The sequence below is a fragment of the Humulus lupulus genome, chromosome 9 (assembly GCF_963169125.1).
Source record: "Humulus lupulus chromosome 9, drHumLupu1.1, whole genome shotgun sequence".
NCBI lineage: Eukaryota > Viridiplantae > Streptophyta > Magnoliopsida > Rosales > Cannabaceae > Humulus > Humulus lupulus.
Window position 1 is genome coordinate 2,160,028 of NC_084801.1, and position 13,951 is coordinate 2,173,978.

Here is a 13,951-nt window from a genome sequence, read left to right on the forward strand (position 1 = left end):
TAGCATCTATCTCCACATGAGAAATGGGAAGCTTAACAACACCACACCACTTTAGGGCAGAAATCAAACAATTAGCTTCCAAAATTAAAGAGACAACACATTAGCTGTTAAAATGGTTAAGAGGCCTCAAAATGCTAATATATCTAAAGCGTTGGTCAATAGCGACAGTCAAAAGCAACGCTGACAATTATTAGTTGTCGGCTTTGGTCTCTATGTCTACAGTTTTTAACTGTCGGCGTAGAGTCCCGCTAAGCAATTACGACAGTCAATAGAGTTGACTGTCGTAGTTGGGTGTTGGGAAAGCCCAGCTTTGTAGTAGTGCCCTTAGAAAATGTTAAGTCGGCATTGAGCTTGAGAGAGGAGGCTACCGAACTACATTATGACGATTAGACTTTCGCTACATATTTTCATTAGAACCACCAACTATTTTCATTAGAACCACCAACTGCTTCTTTAATTCTTGCACGAAACAAGATATCGCCCCGTAAGCAATATGATGGTTAGGCAGAGATGGTCTCTTAAAAAGAAAATTGTTTCGCTTGTTCCAGATTCCCCAAAGCATACCAAAAAAAACGTCCAATTGATCAGTAGATAAAGATTGTCCTACACACAGAGAATGAAAGAAAAAAATATCCAAATGCATGTTTGAAGTAATCAAATCTAAATACTAAGAATGGTGCCAAATTTTTTTTAGCTCTAGAACACTTCAACAATGCATGAGTAACAATTTCTATCTCACTACTAAAAAAGGACCACATAAGAGAAAGAATAACTTTTTTGTGAAAAACATGAGAAGCAGATGAAAGAGTATAGTGACAAACACACCAAATAAAATGCTTAATCTTTTGGAAGGAATTTTTAAATGCCAAAGTTTTGACCATCATTTTTTGTTAGAAAATATTAATTAGCAAAAAAGGTCAAATAGTAACCTAATTTAATAGTATATTCTCTTATTGAAGTTAACCCCTAAATTTAAGTATCCCTTGGATTAGTAGATGGCAAAGGAATAACCAAAATAAGCTGCACAAAATCTGATGGAAAGAGACTTCTCAATCTTATTTCATCCCAATAATAAAAGGACAATTTGATTAGGTTAATAAATGATACATGGATAAATAATTAAAATTGAGTCAACAAAGAGATGATAACTATTACAATTAGTGTCCTTGACTTAATAACCAATAAAAGAATATCCAATATAATCGACTCAATAGCTTTTTATTATGTAAATCTCTCATCAATTAAATTAATTAAGTACTTGCTTTGGTCATTGATATCATATATATATATATATATATATACATATTCATATACATGCAAGGTGCAACAATATATGACATGTTTATGCTCTTATTACTACCACCATAGTGATATATACCATTTTATTACTTAATTACAAAACAAAATTTATAACATAATATGTATTTCTTATTATTTCAAAAACTAAAATATATCTTACAGATAGTATTGTATAGCTTTAAAAAATATATATATATATATAAAATAAAAATTTATAAATGTAAACACTAAGTGTTAATTTGTTGTAGGGGAATCAACATCTCATGTCAAACTTATTCAGGAGACATTTAGTCTCATTTTTTAGAAGTGAAGCCAAAAATATTTAATATTTTTATAAGTTAAATTAACCAAAATAAAGGTTACTTAACCAAAATGAAATAATTCTCTTGGCAGAAAGTGTCGCAAAAAACCTTTTTCAATATTACAATTAATGTCATTCGCAAGTGTGTGTGGGGACCTTGACTTATCTTCATTACAATAATGCATTGCCCAATTCTTCATTTTCTTTTATAAAAGAAAATAAATAAATAAGATCATCCATTTATTTCAAGTTTTTCTTTTTATTTTATTAGTTAATCTTTATAATATAGAATTTTTTTAATTTCAATGATAATATAATATATATTATAAAACATTTTCTTAAATATTTAAAAAATTATATAATTAATTTATTTTTAAATATTTTTTTATGAAATATCTCACATTTAATTACAAGTTTATTAAAAAAATATTTTATGTTTGATTCAGTCCGTACTTATATTACTAAGAGCACTCACAACAACTCATTTAGGCCATCTCCAACCATATTATCAAATTTGGTGTTGCACCAATACCAAATATGTATATTTATTTTCAATTCTAACCATAACACCAAAAGTTACAAAAAATATATATTATTTTCTTAATGAAATACAATATTCTTTTTATTATTATTATATTATTTTACTAAAATCATAACAATTATTATATCCAATTAATTATTTTAATAAAAATAAAATTATTAAAACTCAATAAATTAAAATATCATATTACATGTGCTAAAATAAATATTACATTACTAGAGTAAAAAATATTACATTAAATTAAATCTAAAACATAACACATACTTGAAAAGATTAATGAAATTATACTAATTCTCTGAATTAGTATATTCCTCCCACGGGTGTTGAATTAATACATTTCAATGTTCAATGTTGGCTTGCTTATCCTTAATTTTTCTATGTCTAGCAAGGAATTCTTGAAACCAAGCATTATCATCGCCCACCAACGAAAAAAGAAGAATTTACAGAGAAAGAACACAAACATTCGAACATGGAGAACAAGGAGAAGGATCTCAATATCGAGCATCTCAGTATCAAGGAGAAATGGCTCAAGATGAAGGCCAATCATCTCAAGATCAGGGGCAAAGATCTCAAAATGTCCCACAAGATTATAATCAATATTATGATTATCTCGACGAAACCGGAAATAATTTTCTGAATTGTTTGGTGTGTTTGATTTTAACTTTTAATGTATGCTTAAGTTTCTAATGTTTTATTGTAATGTTTTAAGTTTGTAATTTGTTTTCGGTATTATTTTTTATTTTCTTATAAGTATAAATATTAACTAAAAAGTTAAAAAATTATACATAAATTTAATTAAATTATAATTTAAAAAAATTAGTAACACTTTTATTCACAATTTAACCCATACAAAATAAACTAATTTCTAAACTTTATTAACATAAAAAATATATATTTAAACATTATAAAATATAATATAATAATAAAAAAAATGGATGTCGTAGCTGCAGTGTCACTGCATATATGCAGTGTAATGTAGCTACCACTATACAATGACATGTAGCTACCACTGTATATATGCCAATCAAATGACGCTAGGTTGAAGAGAAAACAACCACTGCATCACTATAGTTGTCGCACGTTGGAGATGACCTTAAAGGAAACACTCCTTCAAAAATTTGAAGAATTGTAATTAAATAGTTTTACATCAACTCCTTTAAACCCATAATCTAAAATAAAGCTCATTTATACTATTTATATCTTTATGATTTTCTCTACATTTACAGATTTTTTAGATTTTATTTTTTTTTATTATTTTAATTAATAAAAATATTTAAAAATATAATATTTAAATTATGTAAGAAAAATACAGAGAAACTGATATTTTGTGTAATATAAAAATTTGATGTAAAATAAAGAAAGTGATATTTTAATAAGTTTATATATTTTTAGATCATGTGTTTTGTCTCATTATCTATTTAGACTATATATTTTGATAAATTATTTTTTGGACCCTATATTTTATAAAATAGTTCAAATCGACTCCTAAAACCGATTTTGATCAAACTTTTTTGAACTAAAATCACAAATAATTCATCAAACTAATAACTCAGAACAAAAATACAATTATTCTGCTTAAGAACCATGTTGTTATATTCAATTTGTTGTTCATCAAAATCAGGTTTAGGAGTCTATTTGAACCATTTTACAAAACACATGACCCAAAAAATAATTTATCAAAATACAATGTCATACTGTTAACTAGATTTGGTAATGAGTCAAAACTAGTGCTCCTGAGACTAATAAACCCTATTTTAATTATAGTTTTGGTACTATTGTCAATTTTGGGGATTGTGTGAATATCCTCTTATTGCCAAATAAAGCCAGTGGACTGTGAAAGCGTGTGGGACCTTTATTGGTATTACTATACACAGCTTTGCATGCATATTGGATACTATTATATATATATATATATATATATATACACATATGTTGAGCTTTGTAGACCATTTATGCTGAAAAAAATATGGCTTCACAATGTAATACTGTACTGGTACTGTTTCTTCTCTTCTTGGCAGTGGCACCATTCCAATGCAAAGCCCAAGCTGGTATAGCTCTTCCACTGGATGAAGGTGAAAAAGCTCTTCCTTTTCTTTTACTCCAAACTCAGACCCTGTGAGTGCATACCACATGTTTGACTATTTGACATACTCTTCCTGGGTCTTGTTCTTCTTATTCTTTTGAGTAGTAAAGGGCTCATCTTCTTTGGTTTATTATAATGCAGTGAAAGCCATTGAAGAAATAGCTGCACAACTGAACAAGAAAGACTTGAACTTCGCTGACCCTTGTAACCAACCGACTTTTACAGCACAGGATAATTACGAAAATGAAATCTTCTGCAATTGCTCCATCTCTGCTAATAATAATACATGCCATGTCCAAAGCATGTAAACTCCTGTCTTTCCTTGTTCATGATTACACACACACACATATATATACTTGAATCATAACTGCAAGTTATTAGATTTCTGACTTGGGAATTTTCTCTTGGTATACAATATGCAGATCTTTTACAGCACAGGATCTTGATGGTAATCTTCCACCATCCCTATGGAAGTTACCTCACCTTAAGCAAGTGTATGTTGTTAAAGCCTTTGATTCCTATTCTAGTTATGTTTATATATATATATCAACATTGTTGTGTTTCTTCTCCCTTGTAGTAATTTGGAACGGAACCTCCTCCGTGGTCCGATACCAAGAGAGTGGACTTTGACAAAGTTGGAAAGATTGTAAGTTTCTATTTTTAACAAAGATATCTATTTTTAACGGCTGTTCATATTGATATTGCCATAACATTATTCAAGATTATGCTGTAACGGCTTGTGTCAGGATCATTAATGCCAACAATTTATCAGGAGAAATTCCTGCCTATTTAGGAAGCATAACCACTCTCACTCGTTTGTATGCTCTTTCTTAACCCAATTAATTTCTCTCTTTTAAAATAGTCCTTTGATTTGTTTATCATATAATAAACTCTTAAGTTCATCAGGTCCATAGAGAGCAACTTGTTTTCTGGAACTATTCCCTCTGAGATTGGGAAATTGGTCAACTTGGAATATTTGTGAGTTTAATTTCCTAATCTTTTCAAATTAAGTAACCATTTGATTAGCTACATAATAAAGTAAAATGACATTTATTAACTTAGTCTTAAATATTTGAAATGGTGTGGCTGCAGGACTCTATCTGCAAACAATTTCACTGGAGAGTTCCCTGATCTCACTAGTCTCACCAAATTAAAAGAACTGTAAGTGTCAATCTGTAATGTAACTCCATGACCAAAATGAACCAAGTTTTATGTCACTTGAATATTGACTCATGTTCTCTCATTGCAGAAGGATCAGTAGTAACTACTTCACAGGAAGGATGCCTGAGTTTGGCAATTTGAAACAGCTTCAGAAGTTGTAAGAGCTATTGATGTGTTTGGTTTTTTAAAATTCATGAGCTACATTTATTTATTTATGTTAATTTTACATACTATATCTATATAGAGAGGTGGAAGCAAGTGGTTTCAACGGGCAAATTCCTTCCAGTCTATCTAACTTGAACAAGCTAATAGAATTGTAAGTTCTCTTCCATTGGCATTTACTTATATGAGTCTTCTTAAATTCTTGATATGTTTGCTATATAAAGAGGCTTTCTTTGCAGAAAAATTACTGACTTAAATGGGGAGAGCTCAGATTTTCCGAACTTGAGAAACATGACAAAGATAAGAAGATTGTAAGCTATATATATAACTTGTGTCATTGAGAAGTACCCAATATTTGAAAAATATATTGAACTTATATATAGGATGATGTATGAAATTGCAGGGTGATGAGGAGCTGTAATTTAAGAGGAAATATTCCTGAATATATGCCTAATTTGAAAGATCTAGAAACCTTGTAATTCTTCTATTCCCTTGTCAAATTCTCTCCTTAAAAGTTTAAACACTTTATTTTGTTAGTGAAATTAACTTATATCATGTCATGACATAACTGACATCTAAGCTTTTTATTTTGTAGAGATCTTAGCTTCAATAAACTAGAAGGGGAAATTCCAAATTTTGTAAATTTAAGAAACTTGAAGAAAATGTAAGTGATGCAAAAATTGAGTAGGAAGAAGACATTGAGGAAGGGCCTTACTCAAAAACTTCATTGTTCCTTCTCTTTTTATCACTCTTTTCTTCATAAACTTCTTGTTCATTCACTTCAATTATGCTATTGTGTGGCACAATGAATAGGTATTTCACAAGTAACTTACTCAGTGGATCTATTCCAGATTGGATTAAATTCAGAGGCACTGACTAGTAAGTTACCAATATTATGTTATTTAATCATGTTTCTTATGTTTTCTATCTTCTTTATTTTTTACTTTGAAAACAGAAGCATAACATGCAAAGATTGATGCTTAAAGAATTTAGATATTTTAGGACAAACACAGTGTCTTACTCGTATGGCAATAATATTTGACACACATAATGGAACCACCTTGGCTTAGTATGAATTCATGGAAAGTATACTGGTTTCATGATAGAGATTATCTTCTCTATCAAATAAAAAATTCTGGAATAAATTCAACTTGATCTGCACAAAACATAATCAAACAGAGAAACAAGAAAGAAAAGAATAACTAAATAGCACATCAAATTGTTTCGGGGTTCAACCAAAACTTTGTCCTACGTCCTCGTGAACTCCTTATGAGAAGTTCAGTCTCCTCACTGTCAATGGCACAATTACAACTTGATCACTTAGTACAAACACAACTCTCTTTCTAGCTATTAGGAAGTCCATTCGAGATGCACCCTATCAACCTTGACGTCTCACCTTTCACTCTTTCTCACTTTTACAACTCTAAAACTTGATTACAACAGAATGTTACAGAGCTAAAAAATAAAGTAAAAAACTAGTTTACAACTGAGATAGGACTAACATATATATATATATATATATATCAAAGTGGCTAGAAGTACTAAAACTGTCATACCGGTTCTTGATTTTCTTGGCTGATTGGAGTGCTAATAAGTAAATGTGTCATTTAATTGGTCCAACTGGTTTATATGAGTGTCCATAATATCTTGCAGCCAACTTCTCATTCCTTCATGGGCTAAATTAAAGTTTTTTTTCGCATACATGCTTCACCTTGTGTTGAGCCCTTAGAAGATGCATCCTCAAGTTACCTTAGAAACATTAGTAGTTGTCTTATCCTACCTTCTTAGTTTTGGTGGATACCTCCCATATAAATCTTAGAATGGGGTGCATTGGGTGGCAAAATGGAAGTTGGTGTTGCGTCAATATTCTGGCTACTATTCCATTGGTGCCATTATTTGGGATAATTCTCATGGAAAAACATATTTGGGATTAACTAATCTTTTTTTTTTCATTTGGCTTTACAATGGTATTAGCTAATCAAGACGATTCTTACTGCAGCCAAATAGATATTTCTTACAATAACTTTTATGAGAAAACTGAACCGTCCACTTGTCAAGATACTTTGTGAGAGTCCCTCTTTAACTTTCTTTTATTTCTATATCTTTGCATCATATATTATCATGTCAAACTGATCAATATACTTGTGCTATTCACAGCAATCACTTCCGGAGCACATCTGGCCAGAAAAATAACTCGTAAGCTTTAAAAAAAAACACCCTCTTAGTTTTCATGATGATATTTCTTTACTAACGCTTGCTTTCAATATGATTAATATAGAATGCTCAACAAGTGCTTGGCTCCATGTTCAAAAGGTAAATAAGCCTCTTTCAAAACTACATATTAATTGGATTGACTATAAACCATTCCTGTTATATAGTTTTAATCAACATTGATTGATGTGTAGATCATTATTCATTGCATATAAATTGTGGTGGAAAACCAACTACTATTGGAGACATCAAGTACGAAGGGGATGAAGAATCTGCGGGTGCTGCAAAATTTTTCCATAACTCAGCCTCCACTTGGGGTTTTTGCAACACTGGTGAATTCTGGGGTAGTAGTAGTCTTAAAGAGATAGACTACATAGCAAACAATGTATCTGTATTAAGAATGAACAACTCAGAGCTCTACACAACCGCACGCATCTCGCCTCTTTCGCTAACTTATTTTGCTCGTTGCTTAGGAAATGGAAATTACACTGTGAAACTTCATTTTGCAGAGATAGTATTCAGAGACAACAGATCTTATTACAGTTTTGGGAGACGATTTTTTGATGTTTATGTTCAGGTAGTCATGATTTTTGTTGACTTTGGTAATAAGATTATTAGTGCAACTTGTTAAACTATATTTTATTCGGTTAAGCTATTATAGGGAAAGCAAGAGTTGAAAGATTTCAACATTGAAAAGAAAGCTAATGGAGTTGATAAGGAATATATCGAAGTAATCAAGGCAGCTGTGAGTAATAAGACACTAGAGATTCGCTTTCAATGGGCAGGAAAAGGAACAAAGAATGTTCCAAGCCGTGGAATGTATGGTTCTCTTATATCAGCTATTTCTGTGGAGTCCGGTAAGTAACTTAATTCTATATTTTATCAAGAAGAAACTAGCATATTCATAGTGGAAAGGAAAACTGATTATTATTTATTTATTTATTGTTTTTCTATTTTACAATTACTATTATTCCACTGATGTTTTTTTTTGTAGAATTCAAACCTCCAGAACAGAAAAAAGACATAAAGTTCATCATCATTGGAGCAGTTTCAGCTTTTTGTCTTCTTTTCATAGGTTCAGTCATTCTTTGGTGGAAAAGCTATATTGGAACCAAGGAATCTAGGGATGAAGGTAAAATATATATTGTCATCAAATTCCTCAAATTTCATAGGTTCCTCCTACCTATGCTAGAAAAAGCAATTGCATGATTCATTATATGCATTGCTACTTATATTTTTACCAAAATAAATAAAAAATTCATGCATAGGATTTACATTTATGGGTTTGACATAATAACCTTGAACATAAATAAGTATATCTATTCAAGATTTGTATTTTCTTCTTTGCTCAATTTGATCATATTGCCTCAGTAGTTGTTTTATCTTTCTTAATTTTTCAATGAAAGTCGAATAACATATAAGAAATTGTTGTTGTACAGTTCTAAGAGGATTAGATCTACAAACTGGTTTCTTTACCTTTAAACAAATAAAAGTTGCAACTAACAACTTTGATGCTATAAACAAAATCGGAGAAGGTGGATTTGGATCAGTCTACAAGGTATTTAACTCATAAATTTCATGGTATTAAATTGATGCATTCATTTCTCAAATTAATGCCAAAACAGAAGAAATACACTACTAAATGCAAGCCATATTTTTATTGCAGGGTGTGCTATTAGATGGCACTATTATTGCAGTCAAGCAACTTTCTTCAAAATCGAATCAAGGGAATCGTGAATTTATAAATGAAATAGGCATGATTTCTGCTTTGCAACACCCAAATCTTGTCAAATTGCATGGATGTTGTATTGAAGGGAAGCAACTATTATTGGTTTATGAATACATGGAGAATAATAGCCTTGCAAATTCTTTATTTGGTAAGCTTATTTGCTATATTTGTTCTCTTTCTATGGCTTAGGACTTTCCTACCATGATGAATTGATTGATTTTATTTAATATTTAAAAGAAACTGAAGAAGATCATGTGAAATTAGACTGGAATACAAGGCAAAAAATATGTGTAGGCATTGCAAGAGGTCTGGCGTTCCTGCATGAAGAATCAGCACTAAAAATTGTTCATAGAGACATCAAAGCCACAAATATACTACTAGATAAGAACCTTAACCCAAAAATATCAGACTTTGGCCTGGCCAAGCTAAATGAAGAAGAAAACACCCACATTAGCACCAGAGTTGCTGGAACTATGTGAGTTATATCTTTCTCAACATTATGATCAATTACTCCTATAATTAATGATACTATTTAACAAGTAAATTATACTTGATTGTTTGATGAATGATTATGGTTCTTGTAGAGGATATATGGCCCCAGAGTATGCATTATGGGGTTACTTAACTGATAAAGCAGACGTATATAGTTTTGGAGTTATGACAATGGAAATTGTGGCTGGGAAAAAGAACATGAGAAGTCACCCGAATGAAAACTTTGCATGCCTTCTAGATTGGGTAAAATAAAGCGTCATGACATGTTCTTCTTTATATTACATATTGATGTTAATTGGCAATGGTTTATCTTCTTCATGCTTGTTGTTGCAGGCCATTTCCTTACAACAAAAGGGAGATATAATGGAACTAGTGGATCCAAAGTTGGGGTCCAAATTCAAAAAAGAAGAGGCAAAAAGAATGATTAAGGTAGCTCTATTGTGCACAAATCCATCACCTTCAGTTCGCCCCACCATGTCTGTTGCAGTGAGCATGCTTGAAGGTCGGGCTCTTATTCCTGAGTTGAGCTTGTATTCAAGTGTTCATGGTGACCAATCAAGATTCCAGGCCTTGACAGAATACATGGATCAGTTGAGAGATCCTAATCCAGGAGAATCTAAGAGATTTGCACATTAATCATTTACTACAATGAAGAACTCTTTCTTTACATAAGACTAGATTAATGTACCAAATCAATCATAAATCATACTTCTCATCCGCAAGAAAAGTCATCTACATACCATTGCAAAACCTTCCATGCTTTCCATACTTCTCGCCTGTCTATGCTCAGTCCTAATTTGGGTCAACCAACTCTAACCTCAACACTATCTCACTCATTCTTTAGTTCCCCCAAATTAAATTATTTCTCACTCGGCTGTACCACTCACCTGAAATATCGCCTATAGGTCGACTGACTTTCAATGAATCTCAACTTAAAATGGCTTATGGTTTTGAAATTGTTAAAAACCAGTTCTCAATCAAAAGATGTTGATGCGGATGGCAAGCTCAAATTTTATACTAAAATTTCTATTTATTAAAGATTACATATGCTTACTGGATTCGTATTGTTATATTGATATTTTTTGTTCAGATTTAGCTTTGTCTGATTTGTTGAACTCTTATACACCTATCGAGTTTTATCGAGTACAATCGAGGACCATCGAGGTATTAACATCCTAACACTATTGAGGCACGTCGAGGTCCATCGAGGACCATCAAGCCAGCATGCATGCAACACATCGAGACCTATCGAGTTTCATCGAAACTCATCGAGGCAGGAAAAAAATCCAGAAAAAAACGCATGAAGTATCCAAAATTCATTTCGACAGTGAAAAATTGCAATAAAACATGAATGCATACACAGATTTATTCGAAATAAAACAAGTAATGTAACCAGACAAGTTTCCTCATTACATTTAAAAAATAGATACTTACCCATACGATTTTTTCCCCTAGATCCGAAATCCAAAATAAAGTTTCTTGACTTGAAAGGACTCACAACTTGCCCCTAGATCCGAAATGCAAATTAATGGTGGCTGACTTTTTTTGTGTGTACGAGAGTTTGAGAGATAGAGAGGGAAAACCTAAGAGATAGAGAGTGAAGACTATGAGAAAAAGAGAGGGAAAATTATGCCAGGGGTATTTTGGGTAGTAATGTCATTAATAGCACCAAAATGAGAGTTATATAGGGATAGAATATTTTTTAAATGTAGTATCACTTACTGCATTAAAACTCAAATTTCCCTTCTTAAAATTAAAAAAATTGAAGATTTAATTATGATAAATACTCTTATTCATGAAAAATATACAGAAAATTATACAAATACCCTTCAAATAATTTAAACACATGTATTTTATAATAGTTAGTTAGTAATTTTGATATTAGACTTGTATCCATCATGAACACTTGGGTTTAGAAATCGATGGAGAGGATGATATTGAAAGAAGATTAATAAATATCTTTATTAAGGGCACATGCAATAAGTGAAGGGCACTAAATACAGGATAAATTGTCCTCAGAAAATACATTGTCCTCAGAAAATACATATAAATATATATATATATGATCAATTTTCAAATTTGAATTAATGAGTCAAGAGAGTACAAAATGGGGACATTAATTATAGATGTTGAGTGATTGAAATTGTCTGTCCACATTTCATCTAGCTAGTAGTTAATATCTAATGTTAAGATTTCTTTACTAGAGGAAATTAATAAGAACAATAAGGTAATTTGGTAGTAGAAAAGAGTGAGAAAAAAAGTTAAATGTGAAGAGAAGAGAAGAGAAATTGTGAGGGAATAAAAGTAGGGTAATTTCAAAAATAATTAAACTTATAAGTTTAACTAAGAAGTAATAAAAATGAAAATTTATTATGATTGATTAATATAGATATTTCCCTCAATTACTTTATAAAATATGGACCATCTTATTTTCAATCACAATCAGTGATTACAATAAGAGACAGAATATTATTTCATCAAAAAATGAAATAATTACAATAAGTGACACTCGCAAGTGGCAAGTGTGTGGGGGAGACCTTGACCTGGTAATTACAATCACAATCACTGATTACAATCAGAGACAGAATATTATTTCATCAAAAAATGAAATAATTACAATAAGTGACACTCGCAAGTGGCAAGTGTGTGGGGGGAGACCTTGACCTGGTAATTACAATCACAATTAATGTGATACTCTTCTTGTACAACTAATTGAAATATATATTTGACGAAGACATTTTCATTTTGGACATCCGGAACTAATTACATAACACTTGGAGCTTGCTCAACAATTTATAAAATTAATTAATATATTTTAAAAAATAAAAAATAGCTTTTATTGTTTGAAGAAAATATAAAAAATGAAGGAGCAAAAACATATTACTAACAAAATGAAGGAAAAATTGACTTAAGTGTGTTTGTTTTGAGTAGTTGAGTTGTATTAAAAAGTGTAGAGAAATTTAAAATGAATATAATATTAAACTCTGATGTACAAATATACATATAGGAGCCGTACAAATTATTAACTTTGACTCCTTTAAATTTGAGATTACCCCATAATTGTTATGAGATTATTGGAATTTTCCTTTGCAATGGGTTGATTTGTTGCACAGTCAAAATGGGAGTTTTTTTCTTTTTTTGGAGTCAATCATGGGAGTTGACTATGAAAGCGCGTGAGACCTTTATTGGCTTAATTAGCAATAAATAAGTGAAATGGTACTGTAAGCATTGCTTGTGTTGGGAATGATGAATATGGGTTCATTGCAATCAGAATGTGTTACTGTTTTATTACTATTTATGCTCTTCTTGGCAGTCACACCATTCAAATGCAATGCACAATCTCGTATTCCTCCCCACGATGAAGGTGAAAAATCTCTCCATCTTTTTTTTATATATATATATATATTTTTAAATAATATATACCTGGTGCAGACTTTGGTTTTGTTCATCTTCTTTAGTTAATTTATTATTATCATTCTTATGCAGTGGAAGCTTTTAAAGAAATAGCTAAGCAACTGAACAAGTATGTTGACAGGGGCTTCGATGATCCTTGTAATGACTATTACACAAATAAAGTCACCTGCGATTGCTCCAGCTCTGCTAATAATGAATGCCATATCTATAGCTTGTAAACTCCTCCTAGCTCACGGCTACATATATATAATCACCATGACAGGATTGGAGTTTTCTGTTGACATCTGTTATATGTGCAGTGATTTTTCAGAACAGAATCTGGATGGCAAGCTTCCATCATCACTATGGAAGCTACCTTACCTTAAGTTAGTGTATGTAAAAACAAATACTTTGTTCATTCAAATACTTTTCAGTCAGTGTATATATAATACCAGTCTTTCTTCTCCCTTGCAGAAATCTACGACGGAACTTCCTCATTGGTTCGATACCGCCAGAATGGGCTTCAACAAAGTTGGAATTACTGTAAGTTTCCATTTATCCCTACCATTATTCAAGATA

General features: G+C 31.1%; 2 protein-coding genes across 3 annotated transcripts; both read left to right on the plus strand.

The window, feature by feature from the left end:
- Positions 1–4,099: 4,099 nt before the first annotated feature.
- Positions 4,100–11,091, plus strand: LOC133801489 (probable leucine-rich repeat receptor-like serine/threonine-protein kinase At3g14840). Of its 2 annotated transcripts, none has more exons than XM_062239709.1 (24): positions 4,100–4,213; positions 4,366–4,528; positions 4,647–4,718; positions 4,802–4,870; positions 4,971–5,042; positions 5,131–5,202; positions 5,317–5,385; positions 5,474–5,542; positions 5,630–5,701; positions 5,787–5,858; positions 5,951–6,022; positions 6,143–6,211; positions 6,361–6,426; positions 7,547–7,612; positions 7,705–7,743; positions 7,826–7,860; positions 7,953–8,335; positions 8,420–8,615; positions 8,753–8,890; positions 9,198–9,316; positions 9,425–9,635; positions 9,725–9,962; positions 10,072–10,222; positions 10,313–11,091. In XM_062239709.1, exons 1-24 carry the CDS (start codon positions 4,108–4,110, stop codon positions 10,613–10,615), a joined length of 2,922 nt encoding a protein of 973 aa, XP_062095693.1. In that variant the 5' UTR covers positions 4,100–4,107; the 3' UTR covers positions 10,616–11,091. The 2 variants fall into 2 exon arrangements, with proteins under 2 accessions (XP_062095693.1, XP_062095694.1); XM_062239710.1 differs by having other exon boundaries at positions 9,752–9,962.
- Positions 11,092–13,165: 2,074 nt separating this feature from the next.
- On the plus strand, positions 13,166–13,919 carry LOC133802034 (probable LRR receptor-like serine/threonine-protein kinase At1g07650). Its single transcript, XM_062240267.1, has 4 exons — positions 13,166–13,343; positions 13,466–13,607; positions 13,693–13,764; positions 13,847–13,919. Exons 1-4 carry the CDS (start codon positions 13,223–13,225, stop codon positions 13,917–13,919), a joined length of 408 nt encoding a protein of 135 aa, XP_062096251.1. The 5' UTR covers positions 13,166–13,222.
- The last annotated feature ends 32 nt before the right edge of the window (positions 13,920–13,951 follow it).

Coding starts and splice junctions, on each gene's coding strand:
- LOC133802034 (XM_062240267.1), top strand. CDS start 13,223: ATGATGAATATGGGTTCATTGCAATCAGAATGTGTTACTGTTTTATTA. Junction 13,608..13,692: donor GAATGCCATATCTATAGCTT/GTAAACTCCTCC, acceptor TTATATGTGCAG/TGATTTTTCAGAACAGAATC. Junction 13,765..13,846: donor CTACCTTACCTTAAGTTAGT/GTATGTAAAAAC, acceptor TCTCCCTTGCAG/AAATCTACGACGGAACTTCC.
- LOC133801489 (XM_062239709.1), top strand. CDS start 4,108: ATGGCTTCACAATGTAATACTGTACTGGTACTGTTTCTTCTCTTCTTG. Junction 8,336..8,419: donor TTTTTGATGTTTATGTTCAG/GTAGTCATGATT, acceptor AAGCTATTATAG/GGAAAGCAAGAGTTGAAAGA. Junction 8,891..9,197: donor CAAGGAATCTAGGGATGAAG/GTAAAATATATA, acceptor GTTGTTGTACAG/TTCTAAGAGGATTAGATCTA.